Source organism: Cucurbita maxima, unplaced genomic scaffold (genome assembly GCF_002738345.1).
Source record: "Cucurbita maxima cultivar Rimu unplaced genomic scaffold, Cmax_1.0 Cma_Scf00016, whole genome shotgun sequence".
Lineage (NCBI taxonomy): Eukaryota > Viridiplantae > Streptophyta > Magnoliopsida > Cucurbitales > Cucurbitaceae > Cucurbita > Cucurbita maxima.
The window spans coordinates 217,786-237,120 of record NW_019272032.1 but is presented as its reverse complement, the minus strand read 5'-3'; the positions used below and the strand labels follow the sequence as shown (position 1 = coordinate 237,120).

The 19,335-nt window shown below is 38.7% G+C and overlaps 4 protein-coding genes across 6 annotated transcripts; 1 reads left to right on the top strand and 3 right to left on the bottom strand.

Annotated features, from left to right (window-relative positions):
* Nucleotides 1–14: 14 nt before the first annotated feature.
* Nucleotides 15–1,627, bottom strand: LOC111491381 (glycine-rich protein DOT1-like). Of its 2 annotated transcripts, XM_023140297.1 has the most exons (3): nt 648–1,626; nt 379–608; nt 15–236 (listed from the first exon to the last, which is right to left on the bottom strand). In XM_023140297.1, exons 1-2 carry the CDS (start codon nt 1,567–1,569, stop codon nt 385–387), a joined length of 1,146 nt encoding a protein of 381 aa, XP_022996065.1. In that variant the 5' UTR covers nt 1,570–1,626; the 3' UTR covers nt 15–236; nt 379–384. The 2 variants fall into 2 exon arrangements, with proteins under 2 accessions (XP_022996065.1, XP_022996064.1); XM_023140296.1 differs by having other exon boundaries at nt 379–1,627.
* A 3,880-nt stretch (nt 1,628–5,507) lies between these two features.
* LOC111491103 (ruBisCO large subunit-binding protein subunit alpha) lies at nt 5,508–9,013 on the bottom strand. The gene is made up of 8 exons (XM_023139851.1): nt 8,854–9,013; nt 8,409–8,586; nt 8,120–8,241; nt 7,789–7,996; nt 7,531–7,676; nt 7,120–7,426; nt 6,387–6,838; nt 5,508–6,027 (listed from the first exon to the last, which is right to left on the bottom strand). The coding sequence occupies exons 1-8, from the start codon at nt 8,905–8,907 to the stop codon at nt 5,743–5,745; spliced, it is 1,752 nt and encodes a 583-aa protein (XP_022995619.1). The 5' UTR covers nt 8,908–9,013; the 3' UTR covers nt 5,508–5,742.
* A 1,421-nt stretch (nt 9,014–10,434) lies between these two features.
* On the top strand, nt 10,435–10,959 carry LOC111491390 (transcription factor TCP14-like). The gene has a single exon (XM_023140307.1). It carries the CDS (start codon nt 10,435–10,437, stop codon nt 10,957–10,959), a length of 525 nt encoding a protein of 174 aa, XP_022996075.1.
* A 651-nt stretch (nt 10,960–11,610) lies between these two features.
* On the bottom strand, nt 11,611–19,031 carry LOC111491337 (OTU domain-containing protein DDB_G0284757-like). 2 transcript variants are annotated; one of them, XM_023140222.1, is made up of 12 exons: nt 18,950–19,031; nt 17,952–18,063; nt 17,483–17,817; nt 17,226–17,386; nt 16,569–16,642; nt 16,340–16,394; nt 16,028–16,102; nt 15,819–15,892; nt 15,663–15,711; nt 15,369–15,453; nt 12,754–12,810; nt 11,611–12,010 (listed from the first exon to the last, which is right to left on the bottom strand). In XM_023140222.1, the coding sequence occupies exons 3-12, from the start codon at nt 17,799–17,801 to the stop codon at nt 11,946–11,948; spliced, it is 1,014 nt and encodes a 337-aa protein (XP_022995990.1). In that variant the 5' UTR covers nt 17,802–17,817; nt 17,952–18,063; nt 18,950–19,031; the 3' UTR covers nt 11,611–11,945. The 2 variants fall into 2 exon arrangements, with proteins under 2 accessions (XP_022995990.1, XP_022995991.1); XM_023140223.1 differs by lacking the exon at nt 18,950–19,031 and adding an exon at nt 18,867–18,941.
* Between the last annotated feature and the right edge of the window lie 304 nt (nt 19,032–19,335).

The following is a 19,335-nucleotide window of genomic DNA, read 5'->3' as shown; positions in this document are numbered from 1 at the left end:
TATAGCAAGCAAAATTTAAACATATGCATTTTATATTGATAGTGAGGATAGCAATACAGAAACTTTATTTGAAAGAAGGAAAAGGAGATAAAGTTAGGGTGTCTTATAAATTGTCTTATTTATTTTAGGCGTCACTCGAATACTTAGTAGTAGGAGTATCAGTAGCAGTTTAGATGCACTCTCTGATTCCCTTCCCTTCAATCTAGCAAGTACCCTTCCACTTCCTCCTTCCAATTCTGCCAAAACAATCAAAACAATGATAAATAGTTAATTCTTTTCAACCAATCCTATGAATTAACAATCAGACTGCTATGTGCGTTGAAGCAATCAAACACCTGGTGAATTCTATTTCGACCCGACATAAAAAAAAGAACTTGCCTTCCTTTAGTGCTGACCTCTGCGACAATCGTTGTCACTGTCACTGCTGTCGCTGTGGTGGCCGACATTGGGACTGGCTGGCTGGCAGTGGCCGACGTTGGGATTGGCTGGCTGGCAGTGTCCGACATTGGGATTGGCTGGCTGGCAGTGGCCTTGCCCCCCCGCAGGACCGTGGCCGTGACCCCCCGCCGGACCGCAGCCGTGACCCCCCGACGGACCGTGGCCGTGACCCCACGCCGGACCGTGGCCATGACCCCCCGANCCGTGACCCCACGCCGGACCGTGGCCGTGACCCCCCGACGGACCGCAGCCGTGACCCCCCGACGGACCGTGGCCGTGACCCCACGCCGGACCGTGGCCGTGACCCCCCGACGGACCGCAGCCGTGACCCCCCGACGGACCGTGGCCGTGACCCCACGCCGGACCGTGGCCGTGACCCCCCGACGGACCGCAGCCGTGACCCCCCGACGGACCGTGGCCGTGACCCCACGCCGGACCGTGGCCGTGACCCCCCGACGGACCGCAGCCGTGACCCCCCGACGGACCGTGGCCGTGACCCCACGCCGGACCGTGGCCGTGACCCCCCGACGGACCGCAGCCGTGACCCCCCGACGGACCGTGGCCGTGACCCCACGCCGGACCGTGGCCGTGACCCCCCGACGGACCGCAGCCGTGACCCCCCGACGGACCGTGGCCGTGACCCCACGCCGGACCGTGGCCGTGACCCCCCGACGGACCGCAGCCGTGACCCCCCGACGGACCGTGGCCGTGACCCCACGCCGGACCGTGGCCGTGACCCCCCGACGGACCGCAGCCGTGACCCCCCGACGGACCGTGGCCGTGACCCCACGCCGGACCGTGGCCGTGACCCCCCGACGGACCGCAGCCGTGACCCCCCGACGGACCGTGGCCGTGACCCCACGCCGGACCGTGGCCGTGACCCCCCGACGGACCGCGGCCGTGACCCCCCGACGGACCGTGGCCGTGACCCCACGCCGGACCGTGGCCGTGACCCCCCGACGGACCGCAGCCGTGACCCCCCGACGGACCGTGGCCGTGACCCCACGCCGGACCGTGGCCGTGACCCCCCGCCGGACCGTGGCCGTGATGGTGTTGGTGTTCCTGATGGCATTGATCGTGCCTCTGGTGGTGGCTGCGCTCAGCCGGTTTGTTGCATTGGAAAGACGCCATGGATGCAAAGATTAGAATAGCTGCCTGCAATTTAAACACCTGCTTTGGACCCTTTTTATTGTCCTCAAAGGTGGGATTGGATGTGACCCCATTATTCAACTTCCTCATTTGTTAAATCATAATAATAAAAGAAACAAAACTTTTACGATTCCTTTTTCTTTTGACTAATCCATCAACGAATATGTTCTGTTTTTATAATATTATATTGCCGAATGGAAATGACACCGTTATATATTAGGATTTATACTCGATACAAATACTTCCTACTTTAAACAATTTTTTTAAAATTATATTAAATGTATATTCTTTCTTTCTTCATGTTCAAATATTTTTGTTAATTAATTCAAAATATGTTTCAAGTCCATCTAAATTTAAATTGCTTATTATTATTATTTTTTAACTACTTTTAATTATTTAAAATCATTAGGACGCTATAGTAAATTTACTTTAAATATTGGTTTTTGGACGTGCTTATAGAAATTAAATTAATTTTTATTTAAAAGGTATTTATTTCAAACAGACCAATACTACTATAAATTTTAAAATGGACTATTTTGTATTTAAAATCAATGAAGTGTGAAGCTGATTAATGGAACGATAATTAAGATTAATATTAAAAAGAGAGTGATAAGACAAAAAAATAAATCTTGCTTGGAAGAGGAAATCAGATTCTTTCTTTCTTTCTTTTTATTTTATTTTATTTTATTGTAAGAATAAAATATGAGCTGTTTTTATCAAAATTGAAGTGACATTTAAAATTTGGGAAAATGTCTCTTTTATGCTTTGTGGGTTAATTCCTCCAAAAATAATTGAGAATTTATTATTTTATTAAATATTAATGTAATAAGCTTGGGTTTAGATCATATATTAAGAGACATAAAATCATACAATATATGGTAAAAAAAAAATATCCCCACCCAAAAATATAACTTTTTTTAGTTATGATTTATGAACTCAGATAATTCGAGTAATTGTTAGGTTTAAATTTGATTGAATTAGGTTTGATTTACTTATATAGAATTTGATTTGTTTTAGATAGCTATGTAATAGCTAAGAATGTGAGATTTCTCTAAATTCATTCCAATTTTCTCCTTGTTCTTAACATTTGAGATCAAGGTCATGCCATAAACTAGCCAAAACTAGAAGCACCCGTCTTCTACATGTGTCATAATAAAAGTATGTCGATAGAGAGTTCATTTGTGCAGCCTGCGATTCCAAAATTTGATGGGTACTATGATTATTGAGAGATACTCAAGGAAAACTTTTTTTTATGGGTACTATGATCATTATGCAATGCTTAGGGAAAACTTTGTGCGTACTAGGATTTGGTGGAGAATGAGATTTATGCAGCAACCGTTCAAAGCAGTACTGGGATTTGGTGGAGAATGAGATTTATGCATGCAGCAATAGAACACATCGTTTCCACATATGCCCAGAAGAAGCACATCTAAGATCAGAAGTTGAAAGATTTGGAAGCAAAGAATTATCTATTTCAAGCATTAGGTTGTTCGATCTTGGAGACAATCCTCAACAAGGATACAACAAAGAACATATGAGATTCTATGAAGCAAAAATATCAGGTTCGACACAAGTAAAGCGTGCACATTTGCAAGCTCTTCGTAAGAAGTTTGAAAAGCTTCACATAAAGGCAGGAGAATATGTAAATATTTTGCTCGGACCCTTAGCATAGCCAAAAAAATAAATGGTGAGAACAAAGGAGATGTTGAGTAGTTGAAAAGATTTTGAAATCTATGACTCAAGTTTGATTATATTGTGTGTTACATTGAAGAGTCCAAGGATACAACAATCTTAACCATTGATGAGTTGCAAAGCAGTCTGTTTGTGCATGAACAACGCATGAGTTCTCATGTTAAAGAACATGCCTTGAAGATCACTCAAGGTGAACAATTTGGAGGAAGGAGTCAAGGTCGTGGAAGCTTTAGAGGCAGAGGAAGGGGACGAGGCAAACAAACCTTCAACAAGGTCACAGTGGAGTGTTATAATTGTCACAAGCTAGGACATTTTCAATGGGAATGTCAAAGCAAGGAGAAGGAGACAAACTATGAAGAGATGTTGCTGATGGCTTATGTGAATATGAATAAGGCCAATAAAGAAAATATGTGGTTCCTTGACTCGGGATGTAGCAATCATATGTGTGGGAAGAAAGGAATATTTTTTCAGATGTTGATGAAAGTTTCAGAGATTCAGTGAAGCTGAGCAACAACTCTAGATGTAACGGGAAAGGGTAATGTACGACTGCAAGTGAATGGAAATCATACTGATAATCACAGAAGTGTTCTATGTGTCACAGCTGAAGAACACAATACAATGAGTATTGGGAAATTGCAAGCAAAGGGGCGTAACATTTTATTTCAAAATGGAACGTGCAAGGTGTTTCATCATGAGAGAGGCTTAATCATGGAGACAAAGATGTCTTTGAATCAAATGATCGAATGTTCGTACTGCATGCTATATCTCAGCTTGTAGCAACCGTTCAAACTCAATTGAAACTTATGGGGAGAAGTTTTTTCAAGGTCTCCGTCGTACACTCCTTGCTCCAATTCCTATCGCACACTCCTCGCTCCAATTCCTATTGCCATAGTCAAAGAAGTAGAAGGGACCCAAGTCCTTCTCCATATCATTCCACTACCCGTTCTAGGAGAAGAAGAAGCTCAAGTTAGGAGGATGGAAGAATTAATTCAGGAGAATGTTGAAGAAAAGCTAAACTCTAAAGGGACTAAATTAGAAATACAAAGGTGAATAGAGGAAGGTCGCAAGAAGTTGTTTGATGATGTTGATGTGTAGCTCGAGAAAGAGAAAGAAACCGCTCTTACTAATACAAGACAAAAAGAACTAAGCTAGATGATAAAAGTTTGAGTTGTGTTTTGCTGGGAGTTAGTGAAGAATCAAAAGTTACCAACTAAAATACTGCATAGGAAAATATTTCCTCCGGCTCTTTGGCTGAAGCAAACTCTCCTAGCTGCGAGGAATAGGAGACCACTAGTCTGAGAGACTAAGCAATAGGAGAAGATTTTTGTGAAGAAGATGATGAAGCTCACTCGGTCATGTTTACCACAACTGATCCCGTAAACTTTGTAAACTTTGAAGACGCATTGATCTAAAGGCATATATTTACCACTACTGATCCACTCGATATAAACTAGTTTAAGAAAATTGTTAGGTTTAAATTTGATTTTGTTATATAGATTAGATGGGATTGATTTGTTAATTATTATTTAAAACCAGATTAAAAAAAAAAAAAAAAAAGGTATTTATTGAGGAGCATGATGCTACAATACCCAAAACCTCTTTATTTGAGAATCAAATGCTTAAGAGATTACCATGAATATGTAAATGTCATTTAAGATAAGAACTCAAATATAATTCAAATCAAACATTCTTAAATTGAAAGTTATATTTAAAAAAATTAAAATAAAATAAAGTATATAAGATTCAGAAACAAAATATCTTCTACTAATCTACGAGTAAAAATCGTGTAACACTCTAACTATATGCATAAATAATGTCTTTATATGTAAAACATCAACTGTGTTTATATGTATAAACATCAACCCTAACATCTTGTAGGTATCTTCACCACCGGTATATAACACTCTTAACTACTCAATTCTTCTAGCCTAATTCTTTGCAACACAACATCCAACTCATTTTATCCTCCATTGTTTTCTCACATTTAGTTGAATTATCCAATCCTCTACTTGTAGGGCATTGTCAATAAAAGTGAACATCTATCCAGTACTATATCATCAGCTTAACCTCCTCAAATTTTGTCCCTCCTCATTTGGAGGTCTACTTTAGTCGAAGCCTCCCACAATTTATCAACTAAACATCCTGACCCTTGATTTTTGAAGATCATTGGAAGTCCCAGAGCAAGAAACAGGGTCTGTTAATCTTTACACTAAAATACACACAGCCGATCCATCAAAATTATTTCTTTCCCATGAAAAAAACACAAACTTGATGCAATTGATTTCCGTGATCTTACAATATCTAATGCAAGTTTCCAGAACCGTTCAAAAAAAGCGCATTCACATACAGAGTTCCATCTTTTCTTATTGTCTCGCCGTTTCCAATGAACACGCGCCGCAAGAAGCTACTCTTCATATCTGACGTCTGTCCTACAAATGAAGATGATCAAGATTCCCAGGAATTTTAAACGGTAAGGCCTTGTGGTGCAGCGATGGGTGCCTTGGGCTTGGGCTTTTCAACTACAATGGCCTGTGTGGTTAGGACCATGCCAGCAACTGAAGCCGCATTCTGCAATGCACATCTTGTCACCTTGGCTGGGTCAATCACACCGGCCTCTACCAGATTCTCGTACTTGTCTGTCATTGCGTTATATCCAATTTCCCATTCACTCGACTTGATCTTCTCCACCACTACTTCCCCTTCAATTCCAGCGTTTTGGGCAATTAAGGATGCCGGTGCTACCAGCGCCTGCGTACAAGAAAGACTAGTTTACAACAAAATACCAAACGCCAGGTGTTCCAGGAATTTCTTAAGAACAAGTGGTATGCTTCGATAGGATTACAATGAAAGTTTTAAAGGAGTTGACTAAGTAATCTCACGCCAAATAACCAACACCACTGGTTGGGATGATCTTCTGGACACAACTAGCAATTTTAGGGTTTTTAATTTTCTGTTTATAAAAATTATGATCAACTCCCAATTACTATATCGTGTTCTTCATCAGATCACAGAGACAAAACAAAGAAACAAGTAGGTTTAAATAGTGTTTATAAGGTTAGTTTTTAAAAGCCAAATGATTATTAAATAGAAGCCTCAAATTCTAATACCTTTTGGATAATATCAGCACCTAGCTTCTCTTCCGCATCCTCAAGCTTGTCCTTGATTGCAGGGACAAGAGTTGAGAGGTGAACCAGTGCAGTACCACCACCAGGTACAATCCCTTCCTCTATGGCAGCAAAAGTTGCATTCTTTGCATCCTCAATACGGAGCTTCCGGTCCTCAAGTTCAGTCTCTGTCGCAGCTCCAACCTTAATGACGGCAACACCACCAGACAATTTGGCAATTCTTTCAGCCAGTTTCTCAGTGTCATAAACAGAATCCGTCTCACCCAATTCCTTCTTTAGCTGTGCAATCCTTGCTTGTAGCTCATCTTTTGAAGCAGCGTCAGCAATGATGGTGGTAGTGTCCTTCGAGATGGTCACTTTTCGGGCCAAACCAAGCTGTTCAATTGTAGTATTTTCTACAAGCAATCCAAGATCACTGGCTTGAAATTCAGCACCTGAAATAATAAAGTAACAAGGAAAACAACGTTGGTCATTCTTTCATTCGACATGAAAGCACTTAAGATTTATAAAAATAACTTCCCCTTATATGAACTTTTGATTTAAACAATGCAACTTCACATGCTTGGTTGAGATAGTGAATTCACGGATACAGAGAATAAAGAAACAATTATGCCATCAACAGAACAAGTAAATCCAACAAGAGATCTCAAATGTGTTAGCATTTAAACAGATGAAGCATGTAGTTGCCCATTATAACTTTAAGACTTGAGATTACCTGTCAAAATGGCAATGTCTTGGAGCATAGCCTTTCTCCTTTCCCCAAATCCTGGAGCTTTAATGGCAGCAACATTTAGAATACCCCGCAACTTGTTCACAACAAGTGTAGCCAAAGCCTCACCAGTAATATCCTCAGCAATAATGAGCAAAGGAGCTCTCAATTGCGTGGTTTTCTCCAATATAGGGATTATATCCTTTATTGCTGAAATTTTCTGATCTGTAATTAACACTCGTGCATTCTCAAATTCAGCAATTAACTTTTCAGGGTTTGTGACAAACTGAGGAGAAATGTAGCCTCTATCAATCTGCAAAGCAAAAAACAAAATGAAGACAAAATAGAGTTAAAACATGTATATGACTAGAAATTGGATCATGAAATATAATTTACTAAACAGAAAAAACTACACACCGCCATCCCTTCTTCAACTTCCACAGTGGTCTCAAAGGAAGATGATGACTCAATGGACAAGACACCGTCGGGCCCCACTTTTTCAATGGCATCAGCGATCATCGACCCTATCAGCTCATCATTTCCAGCAGAGATAGAGGCAACGGCTACACAGAATTAAAACAAAACGCAGATCATCAGTTAGTGAAAAAAAATAATAATGACCAGAAATAAGAAGAAGTTCCAAACTAAGGCCATTCAGGATATGGAAAGCAATACCTTTGATATCATCTCTGCCTTCGATAGCCCTAGCCTTCTTCTCAAGCTCTTCAATCAATCCTTGCACTGTCTTGTCAATTCCTCTCTTCAGTGATACTGGATTTGCACCGGAAGTAACATTCAGAAGGCCTAGTTTGATAATTTCCCTCGCCAGGACTGAGGCAGTCGTTGTCCCATCACCAGCAGAGTCATTAGTTTTACTTGCGACCTTCATGACAGATAGAATGCTTGTTAATGTTCAATGGCCGATAGATGAGAAGCTTTTGCATCATAACAGATCAAATATATATCGCACTGGTATATAAAAAGGTCCAGAGTACAAAAGACCAACCTCCCTAATTAGAGCTGCCCCAGCATTCTCCATGGGATCAGGCAACTCAATTGCACGAGCAATTGTCACACCATCATTTACTACTTTGGGACTGCCGAACTCATCCAGCACAACATTCCTCCCTTCAAATACAAAGGTCGCAAGTTTTTCATTATGTTAAGAACCAAATTGAGCAGTGTCTTGTATAGATTTCAACAGCAGACATATCTACGCAAGGCGGGATAACGAGGAGCACAGAAACGAAATTCAATGCTAACTAATTCATAAATCAAAAGAACCAGAAAGTTACCCCTGGGTCCAAGAGTCAGACCGACTGCATTGGCAAGCTTATCAATCCCAGACTGAAGTGCAGTCCTTGAACTCTGGTCGAACGCTATATCCTTTGCAGTAGCTCTCACAACAAATCTGCTACCCGCTTGTCTGTAATTCACCCTGTTACTCTGCGGTTGATTCACTTTCCTCAAGCTCTGCAACATTAGACAAATGCAGCGTAAGCCACCGGAAATAGCACAGCCCTCCCACTCCCCACATTTTAAAAGATTAAAGAACCCNCCCCCCCCCCCCCCCCCCCAGCTCATCTATCATAGCTAATTACACAAAATTTCTAGCTAGAATGCCAGTTACGTAGAAAAATGAACGAAAGCTACGAACTATTTAGAATACGGAGTAATGAGAGCTATTGCTCTAGAGTCCAGAGTCCGAGGAAGAAATGAGAAAAGCAGTGGAAGCAGTACCTTCTGGGAAGAACAAAGAATGGATGCGGAAGAAATTGCATTCGCAGACGCCATTTTCCGGTAGCAAAGCTCGGAGGTTTTTGTTCCGGTAGAGCTCGCTGGGTTTTGGGATAAGGTGTGTAAGCAAAAGGATGAACGTAATGAATGAATTTAGGGTTTGATTTTATTGTTGGGTTGGACGTTCCAGAAGATTCTTCTTCTTCCAGAACCGTTGAGGCTATTCCAGGATTAGTTTTGTTACGATACGGCCCAAATGTGATTTTGACAAGAAATATTCCGTACTGTGCGCACTCATGGCGCTATTTAAGCCTTCAGAGCTTTCGTATTGCTAACCTGCACCTTATTTAACAAACATGGGCCTATTGGGCCTTTGGCTCCCTTCCACGAAATCCATTTCAGCCCAAAACAACAAGTCCAATCCTCAATTATTCAAAATCAAATAAATGAAAAAAAAAAAAAAAAAAAAAAAGAAGACCAACGAACAGGATTACTCCGGTATCGGTCTTCTATCGTCTTTTGCAATAGAGTTGTTTGAGCTTAATAGATTATTTTCAGGTCGGTCATCTCATTTGAATATTGTATTTAAGTAGGCTCGAGAAGGGTAGACTCACAGCTTCACTCCCCGCCAATTGTTGGAATGGTACAAGCCAAACCTCGATTCAAAAAGACTAGAATATAGAATATGAGCTTTGTTTGAGCTTAATAGATTATTTTCAGGTCGGTCATCTCATTTGAATATTGTATTTAAGTAGGCTCGAGAAGGGTAGACTCACTGCTTCACTCCCCGCCAATTGTTGGAATGGTACAAGCCAAACCTCGATTCAAAAAGACTAGAATATAGAATATGAGCTTTGGACCTCGAGAAAACGAGTAGATGTATTAACCACTCAGCTAAGCATAAGTTGAAGTTTGTTGAAATCGTGTAGCAGCTTAAAAAGATTAGAACGAAAATTTAATGAGGGAAGAATCCAAACGTAGGTTGACATATATATATAAAGCTATATAAAATACCAAATTAGAACCATCCGTTTCCAAGTCAAAACAACCCTAATTGACTCTTCATGTGAATGATTGATATTGGAGAGTAGATTTGAGCCAAGAAAGAGCCTTCACAGCACAACTCACATTCCATTTCTTACCACCCAGTTTTGGTAAGAACATTACTATCACCAACCTGCCTAACAAAGTACTCTCAACCAAATCAATTTCCCTTAATTAATTAATTACATTTCTATCATTTAATCAATTTGTATTAACACCAATACAACTTTCAATCCTGAGAAAAAATAAACTTGGGCTTATTATGCAGATATGCACCACTACAATGACATTATTAAGCCAAGAAGAAATTCAATTCTTGTAATACATTAATCGAAATCGAAATCTCTGAAAAGGAAAGTCCAAAAATTTGCACAAAAACACCTGATTTTCTAAGTTATGAACAACTAATTACACCGTTATAAGCTTTCGGTAACGTAAACGCTTGCACGTGCGTGCGCATGCAACGGAGATTTATATAAACCCTAAAAGGACATTACATTGAATCCTCATGTGTTTGGGAAAACTTCTCTAAAAGGATTCATGGGTTCAAAAAACATGAGAGTCAAGAAGGCTACATCTAACTCCCCAAGAGGTGTACCAAATGCCTCAGAGTCTAAGCCCATCCCTTCCAAAGCTCTGAAAGATCGCCATGCCAAGGTTCAGGGGCGCGATCGACGTATCCGCCTTCCTCCATTGTGTGCAGCTCGGGTCTTTCAGCTAACTCGCGAGCTTGGAAATAAAACAGATGGGCAGACTGTAGAGTGGCTGTTGAAGAAGGCTGAGCCATCAATTATAGCTATAACTGGTAAAGACATTGCCTCTGCTGCTCCAGAGTTACATGGCTGCAAGCCTACTGATCCATCTTCATCTACTACTACTACTACTACAGCAAAAACTTTTGATGGAAACAACTATGCATTCCCAACTGTTGATGAGCAGGTACCATTGCCAAATTATGAATTTGACTTGGTCTCGGATTTTGATATGGAACTTTTTGCTCATCATATCAACACGCTTCAAGAAGTAGCAGAAAACTCCGAGAGAGAAGCCGAGGACGACGACTGAGATTTAGATGAATGGCAGTTTATGGAATGTGATCTATATAAATGGTATCTCTAAATGGACCATTGATGAATATGAAGTATGAACAGAGTATTTTCTATTAAAAGAACAATAAAAAGAACGAAAGAAAAAAAGAATGGTTGTTTTGTTCTTACTTTGTCATCAATGGAAAAGAGCTCAATTCATGGGCAGACGCCTCTGGTTTCATAATAAGCCGTCATAATGCTAGGGCTTTTGTAGCTCCTGATTCTTTGTTTCAGAAATATCACCAATGATCAACACATCACCTGATATCTTGTCACCAAAAGTGACCATTCTCAATCCTACTCCGCTAATAATTGGATCAATTTTTGGGTATGGTGTCCTTTTCCATAACGACTCAATGATAAACCCATTTTTCAAACAAACCCTAAAATGTTATATATGTTTCTGCCAATGGATCACATGGGGACCTATTTTGCGGAGTCAAATTGACCCACATACACCTGAAGGAGAGGCTAAAATGAGACCATTCTTGTCATGGGAGCTGTACAAGAGCGCAAATAATAGCTTCTTGTTGTCTAAAAGGAAGTTTGAGGAGAGGAAAACTTAATGAACGGGAACATCAAAGAGAGTAGGTAAGAGAGGCAGAGAAATAGCCTGCACTACACATAATGAACGGAAACTTGGAGCAAATGGAAGCAGAAAATAGCATAACATAATTAGCATTTACTCAAAGCACTTGAAAACAAAGTGCGAGATTACAATTGAAGTTACTAGAACCCCAAAAAATGAGGGGGAAAACAAAATATTCCAGGCAAATGTTAGAGATGCACACATTAATCAAAAAGCATGGCGGCATTTCTGTATTTCACATAATTTTTCCCGCAGGGGAAAGAAACCTAGCGAGTAAGAGCAATTAGATGCTGAACTCTTACGGATCCAATTAGGATTGATGTATCCATACAACTTTCTGTGATTAGCAATATTGAAAATTGCTAATTGTTCCGTCATTCCAGATGCTCGTTTTGAAGCATCCACCATCTATTGTTCCTCGTCTCAAACATGGGTACATCTGGAGAAAACCAAATATAATGCAAAAGGTTCTATTGGCTTTACAAACAGTGTGCACGAGAAGGAATCAAATTTCCATACAGATAACAAATACCAGCAACAATTAAAAACTTCGTAGATTGGCCGTTTCTGAATACTAGGGAGGCAAGGAGAGGGGAAGGGGAGAGTACTAAGGAATCATAAAGCTTGTTTTTCATGCTAAATTAAGGAATTTAGTTTTCAGTGAAACCTCATCAACCACCGTTAGATAATGATCGTTTCACCCTATGTCAAATGGAAAAAGTGCCTTTCCGAGGTAATCTCTAATAAGGATACCATTTAGTTGACAAGATTATGAGGATAATTATGTAAGACGTGCTGGAAGATGTTAAAGCAGCGCATCTTGCCGGCTTCATCACAAGCCAATGAGTTCCTTCTTGAATCGTGACAAATGTCAGTTTATTCACACAAGAATCGCTTTAAGACTTTGAAATATCATACAATCGTGCTGAGCAAGATATTAGGCATAAACATAGAACTAATGAAAGACAATACTTCAGGAAAGAAGGGGCAAAAAGATCTCATCAAGCCCCCCAGTTCTGATGAAATTCACATAAAGACTAAACACATCTGATACTTGACGGATTAATTATCATATGGTCAATGAAAGGTACAGAAGGATCCAACAATTTAAGAGTCCCATTGCCGTTGACAAAGAAGTAAATGAAATAGTCAATTATCAAACTAAAGATAGTGAGAGCTCACCTCCTTCAGGATATATTGAGTTATAGTGCACTTCTGCCCAAAAGCTCAAGCAAATAACTGCAAGTCAAAAGTCCAATTAGAAAATCTTTTCAATAATAAAAGAGCATGAGGGAGAAAAATAAGATAACTTGAACATTATGACTTGTCTATATTCGACATTTACATGTCTTTTCATGTCCATATATCCCTCAACATTTCCACATATGCTAAGTTTAAAGCTACGAAGTACTCTTAAACTCAACATTTAGGCCATTTAACAATGAAAATAAAACATATAACTTTTCTAAGTAGTTGAATGGTTTTTGAAAAAGAAAGGGAAAAAAAAAACTAATTGAGAGGAATTTGAGCATGATTGATTGCTCATGTGGGGTAATGGAATTAAACACTCGGTAGTAAATGCACATTACTGATCAAACAATACGTAGCCACTTTAAAGTATATACAGCAATCAATGGCTTCAGGTTCTAATGGTAAACTTCGTACTCATTAATATAACTGTGCATGCATTCCTATCAGGGAGAACTTGAGAGTGATTCGAAGTTGCTCGTTTTTAATGGAAAGTATATGTTACACCCAGCACTATGTTAAGAGAGAAGCATGCTCAGACGATGAAGGGGTGAAATTTCAACTTTCTTCCACAAATAGGTCATTAATGAATGAATGCATGAATGAGGGTGATCTCTAAAAGAACCTTTCAGATGAAAGTGTTAGCTAGTAAATGAGAGGATACTGAATTGAAAGCCTTAGCTTCCAGAAGCTAAGCTATTGATAGAAATAAGACAACAGAGTCGCTAATAGAGAACCCAAGCACCTGATGAATTCTAAAGGAACATGAATAAAGCCCTTCACATCCCCAACGCCAAAGGAAATATTCAGACTCGATATTATGGAAATGTTCTGAACGGATAGTAAACAAGAACGTACGTTAAGCCAACAAGACTGGAGTAGGAATACAGATGAGTGAAGAGGGAAGCTGAATGGGTGGAGTTGGTGACAACAATAAACAATAAGCGTGAGGAAATGCCCATTTTTATAGGAGAGGACCCAAACTATTGTTTTGAGATAGAGGTATTTTGTGGTTCACAGATTACTGGAGGCTAAAAAACCTCTCGGCGGCAGTGGTTAGCTTTAATGCCGATGCCTTAACATGATATTAATGGATAGAAACCAGGAGAAGTCTTGCTAGCCAGCTGAAACCCAGAGGCAAGCTTTTCTATTCGAGTCCAATATACATGGGGAATTTGTTCGAATAAGTTTACACAATTAAACAAGGAATGTAATGAATCATAAAAAACCTTTCGAGATGTTAGTTGCATCAGCGTCAAACTTAGTAACTAATCTTGAATCATCGGTTTGTTGCTCATTCAAACATGGCAGAGTACCGTAACTTTGTCCAAGAATTTTGAAGAACTGTAAGATACTCATTTGAGCTACCTGCCTCAAAATAATCAATGCTAATGATGAGTTTCTGATGAGAAACCAATTGACAGTACTTTCTCCAAATTGTTGCTGCCTTCTTCAAGAGAGCAGTGATGATGAGTATTGTACTCTTCATTTAGTCTCCTTTCACGGGCTATCTTCAGTATAATATCCTCCACAATTTTGGTTCTCAGGTTGCTTCTCTAGAAGAATAAAGCGTGTATCCTCCTAACTTCGACTCACCAATAAGTTTAAAAAGAAAGCTGAAGCACTTGCGATATTTGTGCTGTGCTTTTCATTCAGACTGAGAGTGACTAGAAGAGCTCTCTAGGGAAAAAGGATCAACCACTAGACCTTATTGCTTTTTTATACCACTTCTTGGAGTTTTCCTTTTGGTTTGTTCCAAGTTCTTCTTTATTATTATATATTTGCCAGTTATTGGCAATTGGAAGGTTTTTATACAATCCTTAGGCTAATGGGGTTTCCCACGTCTTTTGTACGCTTCATTATTAACATGCATCATGCTTCAACAAGCTTCACACTTTTTGGTTTCTGCGACTGTTTATTATAAAAGAAAAGAAAACTTTCGTTAAGATATCCCTATCATTTTGTCAGAACAAAATCTTTCCTCCACCAAAGGGATCAACAGATTTAGGATATTAGCACCAGGGTTGGACATAGTACGTTTCAAGAAAGTGAATAAAAACCCCCTTGTTCCACCAACCTACTAACCTAGAATATTAGTTAAAACGCCATTTAACCCAAAAACTTAAATGCGTTATAGAAAATATAGTCTAATATAAATGCTTTAAAACTCTCCCTCTCTTGTAGGCTTGAAATTTGCACAACACTTGACAAATAGTTATCAATATCAACTAGAGAGGAAACGGCATTACCGGCTTTGAACATAAGACATCTTGCTCTAATGCCATATTAAATCACCATTGAACTCAAAACCCTAACTTAATGAGCTACACTAAATTTGATCTTCTATCAACATTTTAACATGGCATATTCTAAGTTCCCGACCACTACAGGTCTAAAATCAACTGAAAATTATGTGCTTCATATAATCCTCACATGTATAGGTTGAGAGTTCACATGGAAAATCTATGCTCAGAAAATGTCATTTGTTAAATAATCAATGACTTATTATTAAATATTAGGAAATCAAAACGATAGAAAGTGGAACGTACCTCTTTTGGACCTTTCAATATTAGGAAGGATCTCGATGTAGCAGGTATCTTTGAATGATGTAATCATGAAAATTTTAACACCATACTGCACCACAGCACAACATATATTAGGATTTGTGAACAAATTATTTACATTGCTGTCTTGGCAGAAGGCTTGCACGTCCTACAAATAGATGCTAAAATCGTTACTTAGCATGCATTTAGTTGCTGTATGTATACAATATAAGGCTGAATCATGATTTATAATGTTGTTGCCGACTAATACTACAATAATAGCTTGTTGCCCATACATACCGTATCTGCAGCAGCCTGCAGAGTGACATGATCGCCCCATTCTCCACTCCTATGCACAACCAAAAGAAATCCCAAGACCAAAGAGTCCAGTTAGACATCCTACCAGTTAAACAATCAAGGAGAAAAAACATATCGCAAAATGTATCAGATAAGTACTTCGACATTTTCTCCAGATAGTCAGTGTAGGCCATGGGAACATATCCTTCGTATATCTCTGGATATGACTTTAGCTGAGAGTTCAAATATTTCATTATGACAAACTTCAACACTAAAAAAAAAATAAAAGCTATAAAATTATAGCACAAAAATAAAAGTCTTAGCAACGTATAAATATAAATATTCCATATAAATATAAAATTCAGAACCTGATTAACAACTTGCTCCCTCACAAAATTATGGTGCTCAGGAGTTCGATAAATTTGATCCGACAGGGCACGAAACTGGAAACAAAATGTAAATGAGGATACATGTTCCAGAAAGAACGAATAGAGCCATCAAAAGTAATTAATAGGTATTACTATTAGCACCAGGAATTCAAATTACTAAGGTAACAGATAAAAACTAAAGATATCTAAAATCATGACAGTGGTCACAAAGTACTATAATATGAGACAAAAATTTGCACCAACGACACCATAGCAGACAAAACTTAAGATGATACAGTAAGAAGAGATAACCTGGCAGTTACCATCTCCTTGCACTTTCATCTCGATCAAATCATATAGCTGCAGTCTAAGGGGGGAAGGAGCAGAATAGTTCAGCATTATAGCACTAAACATTAGCATGTCATGTTCTTGCTAAGCTACAACAAATAACTGTCACTATCCAAAGTTAGAGACGTGCATGTGTGAGAGTGAGCTGGGGACAGGCAGGAAAAGGGGCATCAGACGAACATAGAAACACCACCTGTCCAATAGCCTTTGATGATCTAAAGCTTCTTCATCAACAGAAGGAATTTCTCCATTAATTCTTGGAACGTGCTACAAAAACTCAGATTAAGCACTAAAAACATTGAGTATATTCCATGCACCATTTTAGCAAGTAGTCAGAAAACCAGAAGCCATAGTAGTACATGAACCATCCCAATTGTCATGAAGGTACATGCATCATCTCCAATTTCCATTTTCAAATTCTCAATTCCACTAACACCATAGTTTAAGAGCCTTGGCCAAAAAGCTATTGAAGAAAACATAACCCTAAAAGTACAAATTTTAAAAAGAAAGAAAGAACGAAAATAAACAAAAAATTGTGTGTAATTCAACTACACTTTTTTCTACATCCTAGCTTTTATTAACTCTTAACAATAGGATGACAAGATTATTTTTTACACAAGCAAACAAAATAAAATAAAATAATTTTAAAAAAAAAAAGATTTCAACAGAAGGGCTAAACTACGACAGATAAACATGAGAACCAGGAGAGATTTCTAATAATATGACCGATACAAGGAAGGTTCCTCCCAGAAATACAATTAACTGGGAAATCAACCACCCTCAGCTGAAGATATATGCACGGCATCTCATAGCACTTAAGTAATGAGTTCTCATTCAATGAGAAACTTACAGGAATTGAGACCATATGATTCAATCTTTTTCCCACTTCTCCATCAAGGGCATACTCATCAGTCAGCTCTAAAGAATATGACCAGTCATCCCCACTGAAGGATGTCTCGTCAGGGATAGTACATGAACTATCATCTTCCTCTTCCAGATCATTATTATGCTCTGAAAAAGACATACTAATTTTAAAATTAGAGAATAGAAGCCAGGAATATAACCACGAATATGTTCTACTAAAATTTTAATTTCGATGGCACATACCTGAACTATAGCTGTTTATGGATAGACTAAGCCAATCTTGTGGACACGCGGAAAGTTGTAAATTTTCTAACCCTTCAACAAAGGATACAGGCTCTGTGATCGCAAGCTGTGAGAGTTCTTGGAGAGTTTGAGCAATAAGCTCATTACTTTCTATGTTGCATGCCTTGTCATAATTATCTACATCAAAACATTGTCCTTGATAGTATTGTATCTCATCATGAGAAACGTTTCCACAATATCCGTAATTAGAAAATGGGTCTCCATCAAAGAGTTCAAGGCCCCATCGAACAACATCAGGATCTTGCTCGTGAGTAATCATCTCAAAATAAAAATTCCTAAATCAGAATGAACCATTGAATTACACACACAATATATATATATATATTAAATAAGAAATACCTTTTCCCACTAATTCCCTCCAATAAATCAAAGAATGCTATTTTCCACATTTCAGAACTTAGAGTTGTACCTGTAATGAGCACCCCCCGGAAGTGCAAATAGAGATTTGTCTAACAGAAAGCAGAGAAATACAAAGTCATCCTTCTGTTTATTGGAGCAGATATTTTAACGTGGCTTTCAACCTGCAGAAAGTCGTTTGTTAATATTTCATGTCAACAAAAAAAAAAAAAGAAAAAAGAACCGACTAAAAACCCAATCTACTAACACGACTAAAAACCCAATCTACTAACACAGTTACAGATGAAACATTTATATGCAGAAAACTAATCCAAGTAACGAGCAATTCAATTACTACATTGAGGTGAGAGTGAGTTAGATAACACAATAAGGAGCTCATAAACGGGTTCCGGACAATCGACGATTTGAAGATTATAATTAAGGCGTGAGAGAGTTGTGACATTATCTGCATGGATCCTCTAATCAACACATTTTAAATATTCACAGGACTCATAAACAGGAAAAAACCAATAAAAAACACTCTCCGATAACAGTTACAGCAGCCACAATAGACAAATACTCCAGCACATTCATACATTGTGAGATAACAGATAGAATTGGAAAAGTAGGCTCAAACTCACAGAAGTTCATCACTTAAAATTAGAATAGACAAAATTAACGGAAGAAGAAAAAGGAATCTAGAGGAAACTTAGTCAAAGCAATTGATAATCAAGAAGGAACAAGAAGGAAATAAAAAATAAATAAAACGATAAAAGAAAAGAGAAGTAACACAGTCACTGTATCATGTTCAGGACAAAATTATCCACAATCCATCATTGCTCCCGAGTTGCTCTGATTTTAAGCTAAAAGTGACTTGAACATGATTCTTGCTCAAATGGAGTTACTGATAGCCTCGCATTTTGTTAGGAACCAAACGCTCCAATATGAGCAATCGAAGCGAAACCGCGAAAAATAGAGAGAATCTTACCATTCGCGGGAGGCAGTATGAGATTCAGAAAAGAAAGTAGACGAAAATGAATTAGGGAAAAATGGATAGCATTGCACATTCACCTTCGATTGGATCGAGATAGAACAAAGATGCTCCAAGTTCCATCGCTGTACAGAGTGTGTTTCGCGGAGTGGAATCCAAAAAAACAAATTATATAAATATTTTATAATATATACATATATATATATATATATATATATATATATACGACGTTGAACGCGGGTTCGAAATGCCACGTAGATAACATTAGCGGTCAAAAGAAGAAAAAAAAAGAAAAGACCGACCATTCACATCCTTCGCCCTTCCTCACTATTTCTTTTTTCTTCTTTTTTCTTTTAATTACAAAACATGACAAACATCTTTATTTTTTTTAATTCCTTTTTTCGAAATTTCCAGCTAATTATATTTTCCACCGAGTTTTACTATATTATATCTATTATTTTATTTT